General features: G+C 38.6%; 1 protein-coding gene and 1 pseudogene across 3 annotated transcripts in view; one reads left to right on the top strand and one right to left on the bottom strand.

Moving 5' to 3' along the window:
* The window catches only part of TSG101 (tumor susceptibility 101), a 59,890-nt gene that overhangs the window by 6,721 nt on the left and 28,427 nt on the right, over positions 1–24,742 (bottom strand). For 2 of the 3 annotated variants that reach the window (XM_004484261.5, XM_004484262.5), the window contains one exon: positions 17,718–17,809. The exons of the other annotated variant lie outside the window; for it this stretch is intronic. In XM_004484261.5, the coding sequence (XP_004484318.1) occupies positions 17,718–17,809 (92 nt within the window). The remainder of the gene's footprint in view (positions 1–17,717; positions 17,810–24,742) is intronic. 3 annotated transcript variants of the gene reach the window in all.
* On the top strand, positions 15,534–16,727 carry LOC139439748 (general transcription factor 3C polypeptide 6-like; annotated as a pseudogene).

Genomic DNA, 24,742 nt, shown 5'->3' with positions numbered 1-24,742 from the left:
TGTCTCCTTTTTTTTTTGGTTGCGTCATCTTGCTGCATCAGCTCTCCATGTGTGCGGTGCCATTCCTGGGCAGGCTGCACTTTTTTCGTGCTGGGCGGCTCTCCTTACGGGGTGCACTCCTTGGGCGTGGGGCTCCAGACACAGGGGAAACCCCTGCGTGGCACAGCACTCCTTGCGTGCACCAGCACTGCGCGAATATACACTATCTTTAAAATTACCTTTTAACACTTAGGACAATAAAAAGTAAGTATTATTCATTTCCTAATAATATTTACTGATAATCACAACTGCCTATAACTCAAAAGGAGCTATTTTCTATTAGAAATAATCCATGGTTACTCCAAAGTATAATACAAGATAACTAAATTTACTAACTTTTCTACCCAGCAAAAGTGAATCGCTCAGCATTTTACTTCTGGATGTTACTTGCTTAGATTCACGTTATGGTTCTTGGTCTGGTATTTGTGTGATACAACCAACTATAGGGAGCTGTGGCAGTTTGAGATTATGAGTCCCAAAAAGAAAGATTATGTTTGTAAAAAATCTATTCTTCTAGGTGTGATACCCTTTGACTGCTTAAATTCAGTTGAGGGGCCTTTGATTAGATTACTTGATTGCTTTAGGGCTTCTGATTGGACTATGTTGGTAAGTCGTGACTCAGGATGTCTCTGCCCTTTTGCTGGGTCTGATATAAATGGACTTACATAGGCAGACACAGAAAAAGGCAACTGCCATGTTTGATTCTGCCTTGTGAGAGAAAAAACTTGTTTTGCCCACAGCTGAGTTGCAAGGAGAGAAGCGCTAAGAGACTAGCCCGATGCCAGGTGAGAGTGGTCTAGAAGTCTGCTTAAGCACAAAGTGACCAAGAGGCTGGGCCCACAGAGCAGCTCAAGAGGAGATGAATCTTATGCCTGATAGCTAGTAGCTAAAATCAGGAAGAAAGCAGAACTGCTGAGTCAGAAAGAGAAAGACCAGAGGGGGAAGCAGAGATCAGGCAGAGATGGCCCTGAGAAAGCACCTTTTATGGTGCCGAGTTGGACTTTTCATGGCCTTGGAACTGTAAGCTTTTACTCCAAGTAAATACCCTTTATAAAAGCCAATCTATTTTTGGTACTTTGCATTGGCAGCTCTTTGGTAATCTGAAACAGAAACTGATACCAGGAGAGTGGGGTTGTGCTGCTTGCTGTTACCAAACAATGCTGGAATGGTTTTATAAATGGGGTAAGGGATATTTTTTGGAGGACCTGTGAGAAGCAATCCCAGACAGTAGTTTACTGACCATATATTCAGATACCATATCAAGACCATGTGATGGCTGTTTCCTTTTATAATAAAAACCAACAAATGTGGGTTGATCTCTGAAGCAGGAGGAACATTTCAAGCAACTGCATGAACAAAGGTATTCTGATTCCTGTTATTAAGCACACATCCAGCAAATTCTTTAGGCTGCTTACAAAAGACTTATTTATAGTCTATGAATAGCTAATCATTTAAAATACTGCCAGACTTTCTGCAAGGCTATGGAACTTTTATTCCAAAGAAATGAGGGGAACCTCAATTAATTTTTAAAACACTATCAGAGTAATACCATTTAAGCTCTAGAAAGTTTCTAGAACCACAATCGATAAGAAAATGTTTACTCAAAAGAAAGCTGTTAGGTTCGGTTTTTAAAAATGTATTTTTATTTTTTTAAAAAGATACTTAGATTACACAAAATATACAAATTACACACAAAATTATAAGGGATTCCCATATGCTCCACTCCCCACACCTCCCACCCTTCCCCACATTAACAACTTCTTTTGTTAGTGTGGTATATTCATTGCAATTAATGAACACATTGGAGTATTGCCACTAAGCATGGCTTATAGTTTACATTGTAGTTTATACTCTCTCCCACTCAATTCTGTAGGCTATGGCATGATATATAATGGCCTGTATCTCTCATTGCAATGTCATTCAGGACAATTCCAAATGGTTAGGTTCAATTTTGAAAACCTACATCGCAAAGAAAGATTTAAATTAAGCTACATAAAAACTCTTCAAAATGGAGCTACGTAAGGACATTCATTAAAATAAAGATATCAAAAGCGACCTAAGAAATACTAGAAACATCTTTCAAAAGAATGTATTTTTTAAGCAAATTTTGATACCTATTAATAAAACATACAATTCATCCAAAGTGTACAATCAACAGTATTTGCTATAATCACTTCAAGCATTATTAGAGCATTTTCATCATTTCAATAATAATAATAAACAAAAACAAGACAAACAAGAAAATTCCTCACCTCTCAATCTCTCTCTGCTTCCCCCACTGTAAATGGCTGCTATTTCAGGCTATTCTATCCAATGTGTATAATCACTGGCTTTTAGTATAATTACAATGTTGTACATTCACAATTTCAAATATTTAGAAAAATTTCATTACTCCAAAAAGAAAGACTTCACATCCCTTAGCATTCTTTCCTCAGACTTACATAACCCCTAATCTCATTTCACTTTATAAACTGATTTATAATTACATTTTATATAAATGGAATCTTACAATATGTAGTACTATGTGTCTGGTTTCCTTAGTATAATGAGATTTTTTTGACTGATATTAACATTTTGTAGCATTAACTCACATTTGTTCAGTTTCAAAGAAAAATGGCCTTATATATGCAATTCTACCCATATTCATATTTCACATATTTACATTTCACGCAATGTATTTAGTTCATAATAAGGCAATCATATAGTAATTGTCCTTTTGTGTCTGGTCAATGACCTCCAGGTTCATCCATGTTGTCATAGGTTTCATGACTTCATTTCTTCTTACTACTGTATAATATTCCACTGGGTGTATATTCCACGTTTTGTCCATACTTCAGGTGATAGACACCTGAACTGTTTCCAACTTTTGGCTATCGTGAATAACGCTTGGAACATCAATGTGCAGATGTCTATTCCTGTCACCGCTCTCAGTTCTATCCAATTAAAAAATGGGCAGAAGACTTGAAAAGACAACTATCCAAAGAAGAAATACAAATGGCGAAGAAACACATGAAAAAATGTTCAAAATCACTTGTGATTAGGGAAATGTAAATAAAAACACAATGAGATATCATTTCACACCTGTTAGACTGGCTATTAAAAAGTCAGGGGAAATGGACTTTGGCCCAGTGGTTAGGGCGTCCGTCTACCACATGGGAGGTCCGCGGTTCAAGCCCCGGGCCTCCTTGACCCGTGTGGAGCTGGCCATGCGCAGTGCTGATGCGCGCAAGGAGTGCAGTGCCACACAGGGGTGTCCCCCGCGTAGGGGAGCCCCACGCGCAAGGAGTGCACCCATAAGGAGAGCCGCCCAGCGCGAAGGAGGGAGCAGCCTGCCGAGGAATGGCGCCGCCCACACTTCCCATGCGGCTGACGACAACAGAAGCGGACAAAGAAACAAGACGCAGCAAAAAGACACAGAAAACAGACAACCGGGGGAGGGGAGGGGAATTAAATAAATAAAAATAAAAAATCTTTTAAAAAAAATAATAAAATAAAATAAAAAGTCAGAAAACAGATTTGCCACAGGACCCAGTAATACCATTGATAGGTATATATCCAGAAGAAAGCAGTTTTGTTTTGTTTTTAAATAAATATTTATTTATTTCTCCCCCCTCCCTCCATTGTCTGCTCTCTCTTTCCATTCACTGTGTATTCTTCTGTGTCTGCTTGTATTCTCATTAGGCAGCTCTGGGAACCAATCGTGGGACCTTCCAGAGTGGGTCTCTTGTGCCACCTCAGCTCCCTGGTCTGCTGCGTCTCTTATTGTCTCTCCTCTGTGTCTCTTTTTCTGTTGTGTCATCTTGCTGTGTCAGCTCTCCGAGTGGGCCAGCACTCATGCACAGGGCAGCACTTCCCACGGGCCAGCACTCTGCACAGGCCAGCTCGCCACATGGGCCCGCCTGCCTTCACCAGGAGGCTCTAGGTATCAAACCCTGGACCTCCTATATGGTAGATGGGAGACCAATTGCTTGAGCCAAATCCGCTTCCCTGTAGTTTTAATATTTATTTAGTATATAAGTTTTGTGCAAAATGTAACAAATATAAAACAAAAAAAAAAACACTTAAAAAATAAAGATACTGTATTAGTCAGCCAAAGGGGTGTTGATAACAAAGTACCAGAAATCTGTTGGCTTTTATAAAGGGTATTTATTTGGGTAAAAGCTTAAGTCACAAGACCCCTCAAGAGTCCAACTAAAGGTTAATGCTTCACCAAGTCTGTTGCCACGTGGTGGAGTAAGATGGTGGACGACCTCTGCCCAGTCTCTCCTTCCTTGTTCCTCTTAAGGTTCCATACGCCTAGCTTCTTCTGATCTCAGCTGTAGGCTGGCATGGGGCTCATCTCTCTTCCCTGGGCTTTAGCTGTTAGAGCCTTCTACTTTCTGTTACATGGCAGGATTGAAACGACCACATTCTCTCCTTCTATATCGTCTTCTGTGTATTCTTGAGTGAACTTGTCCATTTATATGGTCCACCAAGGGGGAGGGGACTTAACCTGAGTTACACCCTACTGACATGGTCTATTCAAAGCCCTAATCTTAACATAATTTAATCAAAGACATTTTAGCTGAATCTAATACCATCAAAGGGTATCACACCCTGAGGAACAGACCAGTTTACAAACAATCTCTCTTTTTTGGATTCATAAATAATCTCAAACTGCCACAGAAACCAAAATAATAACTACTTATAAAAAGAAATGGTGCTACAAAATCGTTGAACTATCCTAGTAGGTCATAAAGGTGAATAATGCTAACTGCCAAAAGCAATTTACCAGAATTGGGTTGGCTTTTACAATGGGGGTTATTTGGCTTGCAAGTTTATAGTTCCAAGTCTGAGAAATGTACAAATCAAGGCATCATCAGGTGAAGGTTTCTCCCCAAAGACCGGCTGCTGGCAATCCTGTACTCCTCTGCTGCATAGCAAGGCACACGGCACCTGCCATGGTTCTTCCTCATCCTTCAGCCTTCTTTGCTTAAAGCTTCCTGCTTTTTGGCTCTCTCTCTACTTCTGTGTTCCAATGATTTCAGCTTCAGGCTTCCAGGGCTTTCTCTTTCAGCTTTTGGGGTTTCTCTCTGTGTCTCTCTCTATGTTCACACCATTTATAAAGGACTCCTGTAGATTAAGACCCATGCTGGGACACACTTTATGGAAATAATCTAATATAAAAGGCCCTTAAGTAACCTAATCAAAAGATCCCACCTACAACAGGTTCACCTCCACAGGAACTGATTCGCTTTCAGGACATGATTTTCTGGGGTCCATCCAGCATCAAACTGTCACACAGGTATAAGTCCAAAGGTCAATAAATTCGAAGGATAATAAAATTCCATTCCTTAAAAGATAGGTCAAAACTAAAGTCACTCCTTAAAATTAACATGTTTGTAAAAGAGAATAATGTACCTTAAACTCTAATGTCAGGTATCATATTGGAAAAACCACAGGACAGGAAGTCATCAGCTTCTCCTTTCTTTCATTTATTAATAAATAAAAACCAATTAAAATCCATTTTTAAATTGTACACTTTTTTTTTTAATCATGAAACAAAAGTCATTGAGTCAACATTTTAATAATACTGACCAAGTTATTTACTATTCAAGAATTTGCTTTTCAAGAATCTTTAAAATGTATCCATCCATATATTTGGATCAAATTACACTTATGTATCAAAAACATTTTGCTCAGAATTCTAATCTTAAGTATAAACCATAACTTATCAAAGCATATTCCAAATACTATACAATAATGCTACCATTTAGATGTATATGCTTCATCTTAACAACTTATCTTACAAACAAGAGTATTGTACTATTTCTCCAGAATATATGTCCCTATGCCTAACACTTTAAATGATAATAAAAGATTAAAATAATTCATGCTATGCATTTTCCTTCATTGGTATTAATGAAAACAGAGCCATCGGTGTTGGAGCACCATCTTCCTTCTTAGTTACAGTCTCTACAGTCCCAAAAGCAGACACAATAACCATTGTTTTATTTGTTGAAGTTGTCTTCTGTTTCTCAACAAAAGCTGCACAAACAGCAACAATCTCATCACTTTCAGAGTCATAGTCAGGAATTGACTAACGTGAGAAATCCATTACCTCCGCTGATGATGTACTCTTTTTAATCCTCTGCCACTTTCTGCTGCTCCTGGAGTGTTCTTGGACAAGAAAGGCCTTCTTTCCATATTTCCGGGTTCATTGGATTGATATGAAAGGCTACTTGAAAACTTCAAATTGCTTCATCCATGTTGTCATTCGGCTTTCTGTCATACTGTTCTATTGTCTTCTTATCCTTCAGTTTACCCTTCCTAATAATCTTCATTTGTAAATTCTTCTGCAGATCTCTTGCCCTTGTCTTTTTTTTTACTTTCAGGTTGCAGCACCCCTTTTAGTATCTCTTGCAAATCTGGTCTTTTGGTAACATATTCTATCAGTTTCTGTTTGTCTGTGAAGACTCTGAACTCACTGTAATTTCTCAAGGACAGTTTTGCGAGATACAATTCTTGGCTGGCAGTTTTTCTCTTTCAGTATCTTTGCAGTTTGGTATGGTTATGAATAACAAAAATAGATGTTGGATTATGTGTAATCTGGTCTGTACCTGGGTGTGATTAAATTATGATTGGGGCTTTGACCGGGCCACGTCATTTGGGCGTTGAGACCCCACGCACCACTCACAGATAAAAGGCATGGCACAGGACAGAGTTGAGGGTTTGTTTTTGTTTTTTTTTAAGATTTTTAGTATTAATTTTTATTTATTTTTCTCCCCTTCTCCCCCCCCGCCCCCAAACTTATCTGCTCTGTGTCCATTTGCTGTGTGTTCTTCTGTGTCCTCTTGTATTCTTGTCAGCAGCACTGGGAAACTGTGTCTTTTTTTTGTTGTGTTACCTTGCTGTGTCAGCTGTGTGTGTGTAAGGTGCCACTCCTGGGCAGCCTGCACTTTTTTCACATGGGGTGGCTCTCCTTACAGGACACACTCCTTGTCCCCTATGTGGGGAACACCCCTGCATGGCACAGCACTCCTTGTGCGCATCAGCATTGCACATGGGCTGGCTCACCATAGGGGTCAGGAGGCCCTGGGTTTGGACCCTGGACCTCCCATGTGGTAGGCAGAGGCTCTATCAGTTGAGCCAAATCCACTTCCCAGATTGAGGGTATTTGATGTTGGCGTTTGATGCTGAAGCCTTAAGCTGGAGCCCAGGGAAGTAAGCTCAAAGAGAAACAGAAGCAAGCCCCATGGAGGTAGGGAACCCTGAACCCAGAGAGAAGCAAGACCCTGGAAGAGAGGAACCCAGGAAGCCTGAAGCCTCACAGATGTTGGCAGCCATCTTGCTCCAACACATGAAAATAGACTTTGGTGGGGGAAGTAACTTATGTTTTATGACCTGGTACCTGTAAGCTCCTACTCCAAATAAATACCCTTTATTAAAAACCAACCAATTTCTGGTATTTTGCATCAGCATCCCTCTGGCTGACTAATACAGTACCTTAAGTACATCATACCACTTTCTTCTCTCTTTCATGGTTTCTGATTAGAGGTCTGCACTTAATCTTATCAAATTTCCCTTTTATGTGATACTTTGTTTTTCTCTTGCTGCTTTCAGAATCTTCTCTTTATCTCTGATATTTTTCATTCTGAATAGTAGGTGTCTTGGGGTAGGTCTATTCAGATTTATGCTGTTTGGGTGCATCGTCCTTCCTGGATATTGATATTTATGTCCTTCATAAGGGTTGGGAAGTTTTAAGTCATTATTTCCCCAAATATTCTTTCTGCCCTTTTTCCATCCTGTTCTCCTTCTGGGATACCAATAATGCAAATGTTTGTGTGTTTTGCGTTGTCATTCAATTCCCTGAGACTACGTTCCATTTTTTCCGTTCTCTTCTATCTTTTCCAGTTCAGATGTTCTGTCTTTGAAATCCTAATTATGTCTTTAAGCAATTCAAATATGTTCTATGTGCCTCTACTGCATTTTAAATTTAATCCATTGTGTCTTTCATTCCCAAAGGTCTGTTACTTTTCTTCGCAGGCTTTCAATTTGCTTTTTTTTTCCAAAGATTTTTAATTTTTATTTCTCTTCCCATCCCTGCCCCCGCCCCCAGTTGTATGCTGTCTGTGTCCATTCACTGTGAGTTCTTCTGTGACTGCTTCTATCCCTATCAGACCGGGAATCTGTGTTTCTTTTTGTTGTTGTTGTTGCGTCATCTCGTTGTGTCAGCTCTCTGTGTGTGCGGTGCCATTCTTGGGCAGGCTGCACTTTCTTTTGTGCTGGGTGGCTCTCCTTACGGGGAGTGTGGGGCTCCCCTACGTGGGGAACACCCCTTGTGCGCATCAGCACTGTGCATGGGCCAGCTCCACACAGGTCATGGAGGCCTGGGGTTTGAACTGCGGACCTCCCATGTGGGAGGCGGATGCCTTATCCATTGGGCCAAGTCTGCTTCCCTCAATTTGCTCTTTATGCTCTTCCAGTGTCTTCTTAATATCCTTTATTTCTGTAGTCATACTTTCTTTAAATTCTTTGAAGTGATTTGGTAGACTTGTGTGATTATCACTGATTTATTGTATTAAATCCTGTATTTCTTCAGGATATTTGGTTTGTTCTTTCGGCTGGGCCATCTCCTCCTGTTTCTTAGTATGACTTATAATTTTTTGCTGTTGTGCAGGCATCTGAATATTTTACTCTGATGGCTAATTTCTCTCTCTTGCCTATTGTCCCCCCACCCCCCCACAACTCTTCTTTGATATTTGGGTTCAATTTATTCTCAGTCTTTAAAACTGCCCAGCTTATGTTTTCAAAATCGTACCAGGGACTTAATAGAGGGGGTGCAGAATTTTCCCCAGGGGTTGGGTACAGAGCAGTTTTTGTCCATGCAGTTTCCAGACCAGTCAGCAGATGGCGCAAGGCATTGTCCCTTTGCACAGAGGTGCTTCAGTCTGGGCTTTCCTGTGTTCCGGAGCTGAATCTCCAGATAGGCTCTGCTGGCCGAATTTACTGAAGAAATGTACCCGACCTCCCCTCCCTTTTCTCTTGAAACAGCTGACAGGGAAGAAGATGTCTGTTCCCCTTTCAGTTGGCTACAGTGTGACAGGGGTTTTACCCCAGCTTAATATCTTGGGGGTGGGGAAGGGAAGCCCTCCCTGGCTGCCACACAGGCTTGGTAACTCATGTTTATCTTTTTGGCTTCTTCGTCTCTGTCCCTTGCCCTCCTGGGGGTTATGTGGCATTGTCCTGGTCTGTTGACCCCCAAAGCAGGTCCCTCAGACAGCTTTTGACTTTTTCTTCCTTGATATTTTGTGAGAGCATTCAGCTCTGCCTGTCATTGCGTTGCCATCTTCCCGCAATTAAATTGTAAAAATAATTTTTAAAAAGCTTTCAAAATCCATTATTATTGTTTTATACAAGCGGATTTCTGTGGGAGAAAAGGTTTTATGTTTAGCACAGCAAGTCCTCAGATTTTAAATTTACACTCATGACTCACTGTCCAGGATTAGAAGAAAATACACAATTTACCCTAAAGATCAGGCAGGTATTCCCAAAAAGAAGCCTATGAAAAACTGTGGACAATGGATGCCCAAACTCCCGTACAAGCAAATGTATACTATTATGTCCACCTGAGTGGGCTCCACGGAGAGTCATATCCTGGAAGGACAGTTTCTGTAAGCCAAATTCATTTATCACAGAAGGGTAGAGAAGGAAGAACAGTATTGGATAAGGCAGTCAAGAAAAATTTATCATGTTTACTAGCTTCTATCCCAAAAGGAATGCTACTTGCTAGGCAAGATTTATCCTTTCTGAAGTTTCCCCCTTCTTTTTGTTTAAATATTAAATATGAACAAAATAATGGAATATACGGAAGTGAAATAGGTACTACATTTACAGGGTTTTCCACTTTCATGTTTGATTTTGTTTTTTTGAGGTAGCAGTGTTGGATTTTGAACCTTGGACCTCATATGTGGGAAGCTGGCACCCAACCTCTGGGCCACATCCACTCCCGAGTTGGTTTTTTCATTTGTTTGTGTGTTGCTTTCTTTTTTTTCTTAAGGAGGCACCAGGAACCAAACTAGGGACCTCCCATATGGGAAGCAGGCACTCAACTGCTTGAGCCACATCCACTCCCTCCACTTCCACATTTTTAAACAAGGCTAACTTAACAATTACAACTTTACAATTGTAAAGTTCATTTCTCAAAGTCTGTTAATAGTACCTCTCTACCCATTGTCATGCCCATTCACTGCACTACACCCTCCCACCTTATCACAGATTTTGCCCATATGGGAAATGGCTCACAATCCTCTACACCCTTTCTGTCTCCTGTAAACCTATCTTCCAGACTCTTAACTCTGTGTGAGTCTGTCCCATTTGTTTAATTCATATCAGTGAGGCCATTTAATATTTGTCCTTCAGCGCCTCACTGGCTTCACTCAACATAAGGTCTTCGAGGTTCATCCATGTTGTCCCATATGTTAATACTGCATTCCTTCTTACAGCTGAATAATATTCCATAATATGTATATACCACAGTTTGCTTATCCATTCATCTATTGATGGATATTTGGGTTGTTTCCAACTTTTGGCAATAGTGAATAATGCCGCTATGAACATGGTGTGCATGTATCTACGCCCTCTCTCAATTAGAGGTGGAGTGGGCATCGCCATTTCAGAATCCTCAGGATTGAGGAATGAACGATGGACTAAAGTAGACTTACTGTTATTCTACTATAGATCTATTGTTATTCTAACAAAGAATTTTTATCATTGATGTGGAGGCAGTGGCTACAGGAGGTTCTGAGGGGAGGGAGAGGGAAAAAAAGGTGAAATAAGGGGGAATGTTGGGGACAATGGAATTATCCTGAATGATACTGCAATGATAAATACAGGGCATTATATATCTTACAAAATTATGCAGGAGAGAGATTAAACTATAGTGTAAACTATAATCCACACTTAGTGGTAATGCTCCACCATTTGTTCATCAATTGTAATGAATGTACAACACTAATGAAGGATGTTGTTAATGTGGAAAAGTGTGGGAGGGGTATGGAGTGGGGCATATGGTAATCCCCTTCTTTTTTAATGTATCATTTATGTAATCTAAGTATCTTGAAAAATAAAAATTAAAAAAAGTATATTAAAAAAGTTATAACAACAAAAAGTACCTCTCTAAATATACTGTTTCTGATCCTTATTTATATGATTGCGTTTAGAAACAAAACCTTAAAATTACATTATTAAACTGAGAGGCAGAGGTATACAGTAATCAGGAAATGTTGCCATGAGGAGTTCTGTGGTAAATACTGGCTTTAACTCTAGTACTCACCATTCACAATAACTTCCTGGTAAAAAATTGTTGTGTCATACCATACAATATCTCAGTAATCAAAGTTCCAGTTTTTACTTATTTTAGACAAAATTACATAAATTATATCAACTTCAAATAGCATTCCACATGAGACTCTGTAGGTGTGGCACTTCTGACCCTACCAGAGTACCATTACTGTCTAAAATTACTCCTTATATAAGGGTATTCAAAAGTTCCAGGCTAAATGTGCTAAGAGGGTTGGTCATCATCAACTGAAAATTCACATTTTTCCCTAAGCATCTTGCCTGGGTAGTACCCAACTCATGATTTACCCAAAAGATGATGGGAGTGGGGTGGGGAAAATTAACACAAAAAAAACAAAAACTGGGGATAAGCACACGTTTTAAAATGTTACTATTATTAAACTGCAACAATACCAAAATCTATGTATCTATGTTAAAGACCAAAAGAGAAGAATTCAGAATTATAAGTCAATATCATCCTCAGTCCACGAACATTCAAAAGAAAATTTCCATACTCTGCTAATACTGTGATTAAATGATTGCCAACCTCTTCCCTCCAACCATATAATAAAATTCATTTATAGAGAAGTTTTAGATTTTTATGCAATTTTTATGCAAGTTATATCAAAAGCATAGGGGATTCACATAAACCAACCTCCCCCCCCCATTTTCCCCTATTAATAGCATCTTACATCACTGTAGTACATTTATTGCACTTGCTGAACTAATATTGAAGCACTGCTACTAACCAAGGTTTGTAGTTTATACTATGGCTTATACTTTTGACTGTAGTTTTATAGGATTTGACAAAATGTATAATGGCCTGTATCTGTCATTGCAATATCATGCATAACAATTCCAATGCCCTAAAAAGGCCTCATGTTCCACCTATCTTTTCCTCCCTTCCCCCATAGAACCTCTGGTAACAACTATCTTTATATCAATGTTAACAAGTTCTTCTGTTACAACAACAAGAAGTTGACTTTGGTCCACGCTCTTTTAAACTTCCTTTTTTATGGGGGTTGGGAAGGATTAGTGGTGGTGGTTAAGAAACCTCATGTCTTACATGTTGCTTGTACCTATCACTTTTTAGGGATCTTTTATGGGAAACTAGTCAATTAAGACATACATAATCATGGGCAAAGCAGTTTCTCTTTTGCTCCTGTGGTAACAGGAAATAGAGTGCTTGTGTTAAGTTTCAATACATATTACCTGTTAGATCGAAAACCTTTTTTATTGTTGCTTTCTAGATAAATAGGTTTGTTCGTTACCCAAAAACTATCAAAGGGATGAATTAACAAAATCAATGTGACATGTAAATACTTTTCAAAAGAATCTAGACAATGGAGACCTCAAGAACTATGGTTTTGACATTTTATAGAACTTGGCTTTATTTTGTTTTCTAAATGTAAAATCCTCTTTAAAAGTATGATTTTGGTTAGCATTTAGTGAATGGTAGTGACTGAAATTAAATGATAGTGTTTCTGTTTTACTTAAATTTGCCTTAGGTCCTAAAATATCCCCCTATAAAATGTAAATCAAAGTCCTATGGCAACAATGTTAAGGAAATGCCAGGTAGCAAGACCAATAAATTATGATACAACCAATGGCTTTATGCTAGTTCTTGATAAAAACCTAGTAAGAGAAAACCTCAACTTACTTACTAGGGAATCTGGAATATGACTGTGAGATACTACACATGCACTCAAATCATAGGGGAAGGAGAGAATGAAATTGACAGGGCTTATTAGAAACCAAACATGGCTATCCAATACTACTACTGCCATTAGTGTTATCAATTAACAACTCTCCCAAAAGACTACAAAATGAGTTCCTATAAAGTAGTTAATAATATGTCAGGAATGGGAATAAAAATATCTAAGTGGGATATGGGACAAATAAGATAAACTTTTTCCAGTGTTAAAAGAAACTATTAAAAATACACATGGGAAGGAGATGTGGCTCATGCGACTGGGCTCCTGTCTACCATATAGGAGGTGCATGGTTTGATTCCCAGGGCCTCCTGGTGAAAGCAAGCTGGCCTGCATGGCAAGCTGGCCTGAGCAGAGAGCTGGCCCACGTGGAGTGCTGACCTGTGTGGTATGCTGGCCTGTGCAGGAGTGATGGCTTGCATGGGATTGCTGGCCCACATGGAGTGCTGGCCTGTGTGGAGAGCTGGTGAAGGAAGATGATGCAACAAAAAGAGACACAGAGGAGAGATGCAGCAGACCAGGGAGCTGAGGTTGCACAAGAGACTGAGCACCTCTCTTCCATTCTGGAAGGTCTCAGGATTGGTTCCCAGTGCCACAGAAGACAAGCAGACACAGAAGAACATACAGCAAATGGACACAGAAAGCAGACAGTGAGTGTAAAACAATGAGGGGGAGGGGAAGAAATAAATAAATAAATCTTAAAAAAAAAATACACAGCTCACGGGTGAGGGAAAAAAAGCTTCCAATATTAAAGATTTTCGTAGTTCTTTGTGTTGGAAATACCAAAAAAGAGTTATTTGTAAAAATATGAGGATTATTCTTTTTTTTGACAGTACCAAAAAAAAAAAATTACAAGGATTACTTTACAATAAAAAATAAATCTTTTTTAAATTATAAGGATTACCATACAAATTTAGATCAAAACTTTCCATTCGGAAATAAAATTCTCTGAAACAACAGAAAAATTAATGCTATTAATGAATGGCACATTTTCACGGACTAACTGATCCAAAGGACTATCCCTCAAGATGTGGTTCAAGGCCAAGAATCCAAACAACAGATGCAAGGTATCCAAACAATAGATCTTTTATACTCACAATGAAATACCTAGGGCAGAAGTATACCGCCTTTTGTTATTTTCCTTCAGACCTCTCTCCACTCCTCAATTACATCAAAGTTTCCAAAACACTAAATAAACCGAGGTTGAAGATATCTGTACCACACAAAGGACTCCACTGAGATGAAATAACAGGGAAAGTCTGGCAAAAGAGAAGCTGAATGATAACATTTCCTCAGATGAACTTCATAAAGGGGTTAATTAGTCACTGACTTTCTTCCCGCATTTGTTTACACGTGGAAGTTTCACCGAGTGGCACCACACACCACACTGGACCATACCACAGTTAACATTCTTCAACATTTGCTTGATAAATCTTAAATCTTTCAAAACAACAACAAACCCCAAAAATTAAAAGACAAAAAGAAAGTCTTAAATCTCTCTTAATTCAGATTATAATATCCAACAATTTCATTACTCCGAAATCACTGCCACCAGGTGCTCTACCAATACATTAGGATTTGTGGCCTGCCACAGGTAGGGCTTTCAGGTCACCTGTCTACCGGCCAGAGAGAAGTGTATCACCTTCTTGGAAAATCTCCAAACATCAAGAGTCTGTGAAGTTCAACAAACTCCAAATGATGCTCCTTACGGACAGAGAAATAATCTCTACCCTGCCTTCCCCTCTCTCTAGCTCCTAGAACTGACTTCTGCTCATGGCAGCCTGTCAGCAAAATCTAATTAAATTTTATTGAATTATTTAGGATACATTAACAGTGGGGGAGACTATACACCTTGGTCATCTCCTCCCAACACTCACTGATAACCTTCACTGTGGTCCAAATTTTGGTGCTAGATTGTGGGGTCCAGAAGAAACAGAGCTAGTTGGTAATGCTCTGGGTATGGTTTGGAAGACAAAAAGGCCTAATGGGTGCAGAATTTATGTTTGGGGTGATAGAAATGTTCTGGGAATACAGTACAACATTGTGAACGTAATGAACACCCTTGAACTGCATACATGTACTTGACAGTGTTTAAAATAGGAAATGTTATGTTGTATATATGTTAACACAATAGTTTTTTTAAATGCGTGCTTTCATAAGTCATCTTCATCTCCCCAGAATGAACAACTATTTTATCTTATCATCACTGATTAGTTTTGCATGTTACTGAACTTCAGAAAAACTGAATAACTTACGAACTCTTTTGCATTTGACTTCTTTTACACACCATTTCACTGGTCTGATTCATTCATGTTAAAGTGGGACTCTCTTTTTTTATTTGATTATTTTAGAGATGTTGTGGGTTTACAAAACTACCAAGCATAAAATATAGGAGTCACATGTAAAACAACAACAACAAAAGTCAGTCTGGGACCTGTGGGCATAGAGACGGTATTTAAAGCTATGAAACTAGTACAGATCATCAAGGAAGTGAGTATAGAGAGGGCCAAGGACTAAGCCAAGGGTACTTCAACATAATGAAGTTTAGGAGAAGACAATGGACCTGGCAAAGGCGACTGAGCATGACTGACCAGTGAGATAGGAGGAAAACCAGGTGAACATGGCATTTTAGAAAACAAGATAGAAAGTGTATCAAAGAAGAGGAAATAATCAACTGCTGATAGGTCAAGTAAGATTAGAATGGTAAATTACTGTTGGATTTAACAGCATATAAAGAAATGGTTCAACTCAACAACAAAAAGACAACTCAAATAAGAAATGAGCAGGGGGCTTCTTGCCCCCGGGGAACATGCACCTAGGGGGCATTTGGCCTCAGCTCCATTTGCCACATGTCGGAATGGGAAAGTGCTGGGGAAAGTTACCTCAGGTGGGGTTGCTTGCTTCCTCTTGTTGAAAGTAGGATCGAGTTTTCACAAAGATAGGATGATTTCAATGGGGATTTTTGGCTTCTCTAGTTAATTGCTTCTTCCCCTACACCCACATGCTACTATGCTAACCCCTCTTTCTTCCATCAGGAACAGTTGGTTCTGGTGGAAGTGTCAGTAATTACTGACTCAGACTTTCCACAAAAATGTGAAAATAAATGCAGGATTTTGGGAATTGACACTGAGGCCCATTCTGTAAGTGGACAGCTATGTCTTTGCCAGGAAGTATGAAGACATTCTTGGGACCTGTGTTATATCTGAAGAATATGCTGAACATGTAGATGCAGAAGGCAATTAATAAAACAGTGCTAAAATATAAATGCCGTACAATAAAGAAGCTCAGTATGACAAGAACTCTTCTAACAGAAAAGACGGAAGGAGAAGAAAACACGGGTGGTGTGGAGTGGTTGCAAATCAAAGATGGTGATTTCTTCTAGAGACCCAACATGATTTGCAGCTTTCTACATGAAAATGAAGATGAAGAAGTTGTAGCTCCAGCTCCAGATTAACCTTTGGAGTTGGAAGAGCAAGAGATTCAAATGAAAGACAATTCAAACCTGAATATGAACTAGGGAAACCATTGCCACTGTACTCGGAAATAGAGGATTCTGATCCTATTATTGATATCCCTTCTAAGACAGAAGTTCCTGTTTTGATGAAAACTCAAGATGCTGCTTTAGAGGCATCTCTAAATGTTTCTCATAAGAACTAGTCATGAATTTTTTAGAGTTTTCATACAAATAATTTGCTGTTTCTTTAAATTATTTATATATTGTATAATTTTTGTTGATTACAGACTTTTCTAGCTATAGGAAAACTTAATATAGCAGATTCAATCAGGACCAGACATGAACTGAATCAAAAACAAAAACAGTTTAAACCACCACAGAGACTAGACTCTACTCCGAGTCCTTTAAATTGGAGGTTACTAAGCTTTCTTGCAGATACATATTGCCACATGATTAAATTCTGGCCAGTGAATAGAATTAGAAGTGCTGAGTGATGCTTCTGAAAATTTCCTTAAACTTTAAAGTATAAAGGGAAGTAGATTGGCTCATGTATTTCTTCCTGCTGCAAACATGGAATGTGGATGTGATGACTAGAGCACTAGTAGGCTTCTTGGACCATAAAGTAACCTTGGAAGCAGAAGCTGTGAATAGCAGAATAAAAAGAAAGAAGACTGGGTCCTGATATTATGACACTGCCGTATAGGTCCTGGTCTGCTCTGAGTAAAGAGTTAACAAAATCCTTTCTCTTTCTCCCTGGTAAAATGACCTTTTATGGGGAGTGGATGTAGCTCAAGTGGTTGAGCGCCTGCTCACCACTTGACCTCATAGATGGGAAGCAGGCACTCAACCACTGAGCTACATCCACTCCTCAATGACACGTTTTTTTGTTGTTGTTGTTTGTTTCTAGGAGGTACCGGGGATCAAATGTAGGACCTTCTACATGGGAGGCAAATGCTCAACCACTGAGCTACATCTGCTCCCCAATACATTTATTTTTATACCCTGGTAGAAGGCTTATCTATATGATGATAAATCACTTACTTCAAATTTTAGACTACAGTTTACTCACCAGTAGAGTTTGTCTTTTAAGAAGAATATTCCAACATTGCAAATGTAAAAGTGAGAAGCACTTTTTACAACAGAGACTTTGACTTCCCCTATGTGAAAAAATACAAATTTTCCAGGATACTTACCAACAGTGGTCACAGGAGGCTGGGAAGGGTACTGGGAACTTGTTGTGGCAGGATACTGACCACCAGGTGGGTAAGGACAGCCTGGGTAACCACTATAGAAATGAACAAAAAACTGTTTACATGACTCAACATTATGGTTTCTTTAAGAACTCTACTCAGGAAGCTAAGCTTGAAACATTGTTTTAGTTGTTAATAAATTTAGTTTTATACCTAGATGACTGTTTAAGTAAAGTTCCATGGAATTCCATTAATCATAATGGATTTACTATTACAGTAAATGGTTAAAATACTCGTTTGGCCTGGGTTATCTGAGGGTCACCTTCACAGCACCAGAACACAACTAGAATATTTCTAAGGGTAGTCCAATAGCATCAGAACTGGAAGCAAAAAGTTCAGTAGGAGAACTTTTCTTAGTCTTTAGGAAAATTATACTATTTAGTTTTTACCTGTGGAACACTGGTAACTTTGTAAATACTTGATCTCAAAACATTCTTTCAACTAGTTTTTCAAATTTCTTCTCACTCTATGGATAGTTTGTGTCATTCATGTATTCATATCAGAGTTGGAAGAAACTTGCCTTAGTAGTATACTGCTCCTACACCCTATGCAACAATGTCTATAAATATTATCTACAACATCCCTGAAAAATGGTCACCTTCCTCCCTTGAACACTAAACATCATATTGATGTAAATTCTAACTAATGGTCTGAAATTTGCATAACAGAAGACTGTAGAATAAGCACTTGAATTTCTGAAGACTTTTTTTTTTTTTTTTTAACACTTTTCCCTTTATCTTCTCTTCTTCAGGTTAAATATTCTTAGTTCTTCACATGACATGATTTTCAGATCTAATTACTCTCCTCTGAATACTTACTAAGCTGTTAGAATTACTCAGAGAAGAAAAGTACAACCGGACAATAAATCTTTTTTTAAAATTAGAGAAGTTGTAGGTATACAGAAAAATCATATATAAAATACAGAGTTCCCTATACAACCCTGTTATCAACAACTTGCTTTAGTGTAGTACATACAATTCATGAGAGAACATTTTTATAATTGTACTATTAACTATAGTCCATTGTTTACAATATGGGTCACTGTGTTGTGCAATGCCTACATGGTTCCCAACAAGAAATGGGCACTCAGTCTAATTGGGACTCCCTTGTACATGGCATGGTTTTCTCTTGTAGCTTTCAGAAGTCTCTCCTTGTCCTTTGCATTCAACAGTTGGACCACCATGTCTGGGTGATTTCTCTTCAAGTTATTCTTGTTTGGTGTTCAATGGACTTCCTGAATGTGGATATTTGTGTCTTTTACCAAGTTTGGGAAGCTTCCTGTCATTATTTCTTTGAATATTCCTTCTTGCCTTTTCTCATTTTTCTGTCCCTCTGGGACTCTCACAGCATGTATATTGGCATGCTTAATGATGTCCCAGAGGTCCCTTAAGCTATTTTTGCTTTTTCTGAATCAGTTTTCTTTCTGGTCTTCAGCCTGATTCATTTCAATTATCTTGTCTTCAAGCTCACTGATTCTTTCTTCTGCCATCCCTGATGTACTGCTGAAACCCTCCTGGGTATTTTTCATTTCAGTTATTGTGGTCTTCATCTCCAGTTGTTGTTTCATTTCTTTGAAAAATTTTTATCTCTTTACTGAGATTTTCATATTGTTCATTCATTTTTCCCCTGCTTTTATTAATAGTTATTTCTCCATATTTTCCTTCATGTCCTTGAGCTTATTGAAGATAACTCTTTTAAAAGTCTTTGTATGGAATGTCCTCAGTCCTGTTTATGCTATGTTTTCTGGATTTTCATCTTGTTCCTTTAGATGGGCCATCATTTCCTGTTTCTTTGTCTTGTAATCTTGTATTGCACACTGTATATTTTAATATTTTGATATGTTAATTCTGGGACTTAGTCCCTGAGCTCATCGTTTCTTTAGTTTGTACCTAGCTAGTGAGAGGACAAGAGATTTTCTTGAGTGCCAGGAGCTAATGAAACCAAAGAAACAAACAAAAAAAAGCCCAAACAAAACAAAACAAAAAACCATAAAAAATCCAACCCCCCCCCCCAAAAAAAACCCAAACAAGCAAAAACAACAATGAAACCAACTATTAAAGTCTTTGAAAACTGGCTTTGCATTGGCGGATGCTCAGCCCTCCAATTAAGAAGGCCAGCCTATTTTATGTGATCTATATATCTTTTAAAAATAAATTAAAAAAAAAATTTTAAAAAACAAGACAAAACAAAAAACAAACAAACAAAAAACAACAATGAAAAGCCTAAAGCAAATGGCCAAGTTTAGGGTTCTCCCTGTCTTTTCTGGGCTTATATCTTGTCCTGGGCTGGTGCTTTCTAGTGGCCTTAGGAGTCCCCGTTTACAGGAATTTGAATGCCCCCTATAATCCCTAGGAAATAGAACTTCTCCTTCTCCTAAGTGTTCCACCAGAGGACTTAAAGCCAGGAAGCCCTTGCCCAAGTCTACCCAACTTGACTGTTTCTTAGACTGCTTTCCACGTCTCCAGAAGTTTTTGCCTGGAGGGCAAATTCTGGGAGAGGGGACAGGCCAGAAAAGAGCTTCCCAAGTCAGTCTTTCTGCTAGAATAAGGCTAAGGACCCACAAGGGCTCCAAACCGCCCTGGGGAGGAAATGGGGGAGGGGCCAGGCATTTCTTCTATGGCTCTTTCAAGCTGTGTTTTCTTGATTTTTGTCACTTGCCCAGTAAATGCAGGTGACAACATAAAAAAAGTTGTTAAATGCAAAACTTTAACTCGTTTTTGTAATTTTGAGGAAGGGTACTGCCTTTAACTTCTCTCTGCTGCTTTGTGTGGGGAGGGTTGAACAATGACTACACTCAGAACCAGCCCCCCACTAATGTGAAGTAGCTATTCAAAAGCATTGATCAGTGGCCACACATTCCCGTGTCACTTATACTAACAAGGCCCTTATATACCACCCTGGCACCAGCAAGCTCTGCCAGGGGTTGGGGATTGGGAGACCTCACTGCTGCCTGCCATGAGACTAGGGGATGAATGATGGTAGTTGCTATGTGTTGAGTGCAATTCACCAGTATCACTGCAGTGTTCTATAGATTCTGGGTTTTCAAAACAGCTGTTTTAGACAGTTTCTACATGTCTAATAGTGGGACTGATTGCTGGAGTTAGTACTCGCCATTCTCCCACAATCTTCTCTGTGACAATAAACTTGATTATTTGTTAGCTACAATTGTCAGATCTGTACCTGTTTCAACTTCTTAGGCTCCTCAGAACAGATACTGTGAAACAGGTTGCCTTGAACAGTGGGAATTTATTAGCTCAGTTTTGAGCCAAGAAAATGTCCACATCAAGGCATCATATCAAGGCGATGCTTTCTTCCTAAAGACCGGCTATCCGCGATCCCTGGCTCCTCTGTCACATAGCAAGGCATGTGGTGGCATCTGCTGGTCTCTCCCTTCTCTTCCAGGTTTCACTGGTTTCAGCTTCTTGCTTCTGTAGCTTTCTCTCTGTATTTACTCCATTTATAACGTATTCCAGTAACAGGATTAAGAGCCACCCTGAATGAGGTGAGTTAGATCTTAAGTGAAGTAGCGTCATCAAAAGTTCCTACTTATAATGGGTTTAAACCCGCTTTTTAAAAAAGACTTATTTAACCGCTCCCGCCCATTGTTTTTGCATTTGTTGCCTGCTTTTTGTATTCACTCACTGTGTATTCTTCTGTGTTTGCCTGTCTTATCTTTAGGTGACACTGGTAATCAAACCTGGGACTTTCGGAGTGGGAGAAAGGCACTCATTCTCTTGTGCCACCTCAGCTCCCTGTCTCTCCTCTGTGTCTCTTCTTGCTGCATCATCTTGCTGGGCCAGCACTCCATTCAGGCCAGCACTTATGTGTGGGCTAGCATACCGCGCCGGCCAGCACTCTGCACGGGCCAGTTCTCTGCTCGGATCAGCCTGCCACATTGGCAGGTTGCCTTTACCAGGAGGCCCTGGGAATCAAACCCTGGACCTCCTGTAAGGTAGATGGAAGCCCAATCACTTGAGACATATCTGCTTCCCGATATCCACTTTAAGAATATGTTTTTCTGGAGAACATACAGCTTCAAACCACCACAATAACATTTGCAATTCTGCTCAGCATGCCATTCAAATTACTGATTAAAAAGATCCAGCCCATGGGAGTGGATTTGGCTCAAGTGGTTGAACGCCCATCTCCCACATGGGAGGTCCTGAGTCCAGTTCCTGGTGCCTCCTGAAAAAAAAACAAAACAACAAGCAAAAACAACAAGCAAAAAGAGGCAGCCCAGAGCCCTGTAGCACTCTTTCTGAGTTCATAGTCAATAATCCTCTTTTAGTATGGTTGTTCAAAGATTCCTCTATTTGTACTACCAGCTCACTTTTTACAACTTGTTTCCAAGAACATCATGAAAAATTTTTATAGATGACTTGCCATGGTTATTCACTGTAATCATGGTAATTTCTGGACTATGATTCTAAAAGCAAAATCAAAAAGGGAAAAAGCGCTTTTGTGGTTGGTGGACCTAAGCTGGAGGCTACTGAATGTTACTTTCCTTTCTAGTTGCTTTAGTAATCCATGCTAGAAATGTTGCAAGGATGTACGATAGTATTACTGAAGTTTTTGAATCACCTTTTTGAAACCTTGGAAAAATTTTTTTCTTGAGTTCCTCCTATTTTGTGTACTGTTTCAAAGACTATCTGTGATCATATGCTGAGCTTTTTAATAAGTTAGGATAAAATTCTCCTAGGCCTAGAGATAAGAACTTCAGAGAACTCCATGTCTTTTTTTGTTCTTGTTTATTCAAATTGCCCCTAATTGTTCACATTCAGGGTTACCAATTTTCTTAAGTAAAAAAAACAAAATTGAATAATATTGTTTTTTATCTTTGCACATTATTAAATAATTTGTCCTATGTAGCAAATCTATTTTTTAAAATGTTTAAATGCCCTTTTTGACTTAAGAGATTTTACAAAGAATTTTCCTACACCCTTTTTCTTTTTTGTTAGGTACCCCTTCAAAGTTTACTATTCATTATATTCTAGACATTGTTTCTAAGTGTTGAGGTAGGAGCTAAGATAGGAGTTCATGTCTCCCTCAAAATGCTAGTAATTAAGAGGGCATGATCCTGTAAAAAAATCCTGATAGAAGGACAAAGAAAATAATAAGTGGTAAGTAAAAATTGAGGAAATGTGTAGTGGTAAATTATATCAGTTCGAGGAGAGCAGGGGAGATTTTTGGAAGTTCTGAAATACCTATGAAAATTGCATTTATTCTTTTCATTTCCCCTACTCACAATCCTACATTCTCCAGCCATACTATGGTGATACCCTTTTTATTTCCTGTGTTTTTCTTTTGGCTTCCATACTTTTGCTCACATAAAATAAGCAGACTGGACTTGACCGTAAGTTTCCTACCAGTTACAAAATGTTATGATTCATTGCTGCTCCCTCCACCTCCAAAATCTTATTTTCTTCCTTAAGATCATTCTCAAAAAACGAATTCTTTCATTTAGAAAATTGTCTCTAAGCTCCTACCTCCAAACCAGATTAGACCTCTCTTTTGAAGCTTTATTTCTTATCACACTTATCATTTTTGTCTTTTTCGATATCAGGAACTGTTTCCTAATAACCTCAGTATATGCTTTCTATTTCTAGTACTCATACCAAAACCAAAACAGTCCTCTTGACATGTCTTTTAGTTCCCTGTACACAGGCTATAGTTGCCACACAAAACTCTCAAAAGATCTTAAGATATGGAAGAGACCTTACAGATTTGTCTAGTCCAATATTCCCGTCAAAATCAAGACTCTCATATTCATTGTTTTAAGATAAAGAATCTTCTAGAGTCATTCACTGATTTATTATTTTTCAGGACAAAGGGACAAAGGGAGAAGAGAAAGAGGTCTGAAGCTTTTCTAACAAGACCTTTTATATATAGAAAAAAGATATGGATGATGATAACTTAGATACCCTTAACAAGTCATCAGCATGCAGTATTTTAAAATTAAAGGTTATATTCCATCCAATTTTTGAAAAAACAGCTGTCTTAAAAAGGAATTTCTTACAAAAAATCTCACAAAGAATACTTCTATGGTTACCGAAGTCACATGAATATGATTCACATTTTTACTAACATTTCAGCCTTCACTTTTATCTACAGGTTTCTCTTAAATGGCTTTATTATTCAGAAGCCCATTTCCTTTTTGTGCCTCCAATACTTATTTTCAGTAAGTCCAAAGTTCCTTTTTACTAGCAACTGCTAATTATCAAGGCTGCAATTTCAAGGCTTCAGAGAGCATTTCATTTCTAGAGTTTAATCAGAAAATTTAGGGCTTCAAGAAATCTAAAATATATAGCCTGCTTATAAATTACTATCATAGGAATCTTTATTGTCCCTAATAGACTAGCATCTACTTAGCAATCTAAAGTGACAGAATGTTCACTATCTTATAAGGCTGGTCCTTGGAATTAAGAAACGCCCAGAAATGAAACATGTTTGCTAAATTTAACTTACAAAATTCTAAATATATATGCCATAGATATGCAGTATTTAGTCTTGGTAGGTGTTCAGGAAATTTGGCTGCATTTATATCAAGCTAAGAAGAGTTTAAGTAGAGTTTAAAATTTCTTGTTAATTGTTGAGTGGCTGAAAATCTCATCCAGGCACTGTGTGTGTCAGTCTTGCATTTTAAGTTAGCCCAAAGACACTACTTTTGGAAAGTACTCCTATATAATCACTGGAACAAGTACACATTTAAACAGAGATTTAAGGTTGATAGTACATGCAGCTTATGAATTGAATGAATAAACATGGGGATAAGATCCCATCACACAAATCAGTTACCCTATAATTTCCAAAAATCCAAATAAAAAATATTAAAATATTTTTCTCTGTGGCTGAATTTATTATAACTAATATTCTACTAGCCTCTCAGTTATTTACATCGGATATACAAAGTAAAAGGGAGGTAGCAAGGATTTCAAGGCCCAAAATCAATCAAGATCATCATCACTACT

Source organism: Dasypus novemcinctus, chromosome 10, assembly GCF_030445035.2.
Source record: "Dasypus novemcinctus isolate mDasNov1 chromosome 10, mDasNov1.1.hap2, whole genome shotgun sequence".
Classification (NCBI taxonomy): Eukaryota; Metazoa; Chordata; class Mammalia; order Cingulata; family Dasypodidae; genus Dasypus; species Dasypus novemcinctus.
This window is presented reverse-complemented; position numbering and strand designations above follow the sequence as displayed.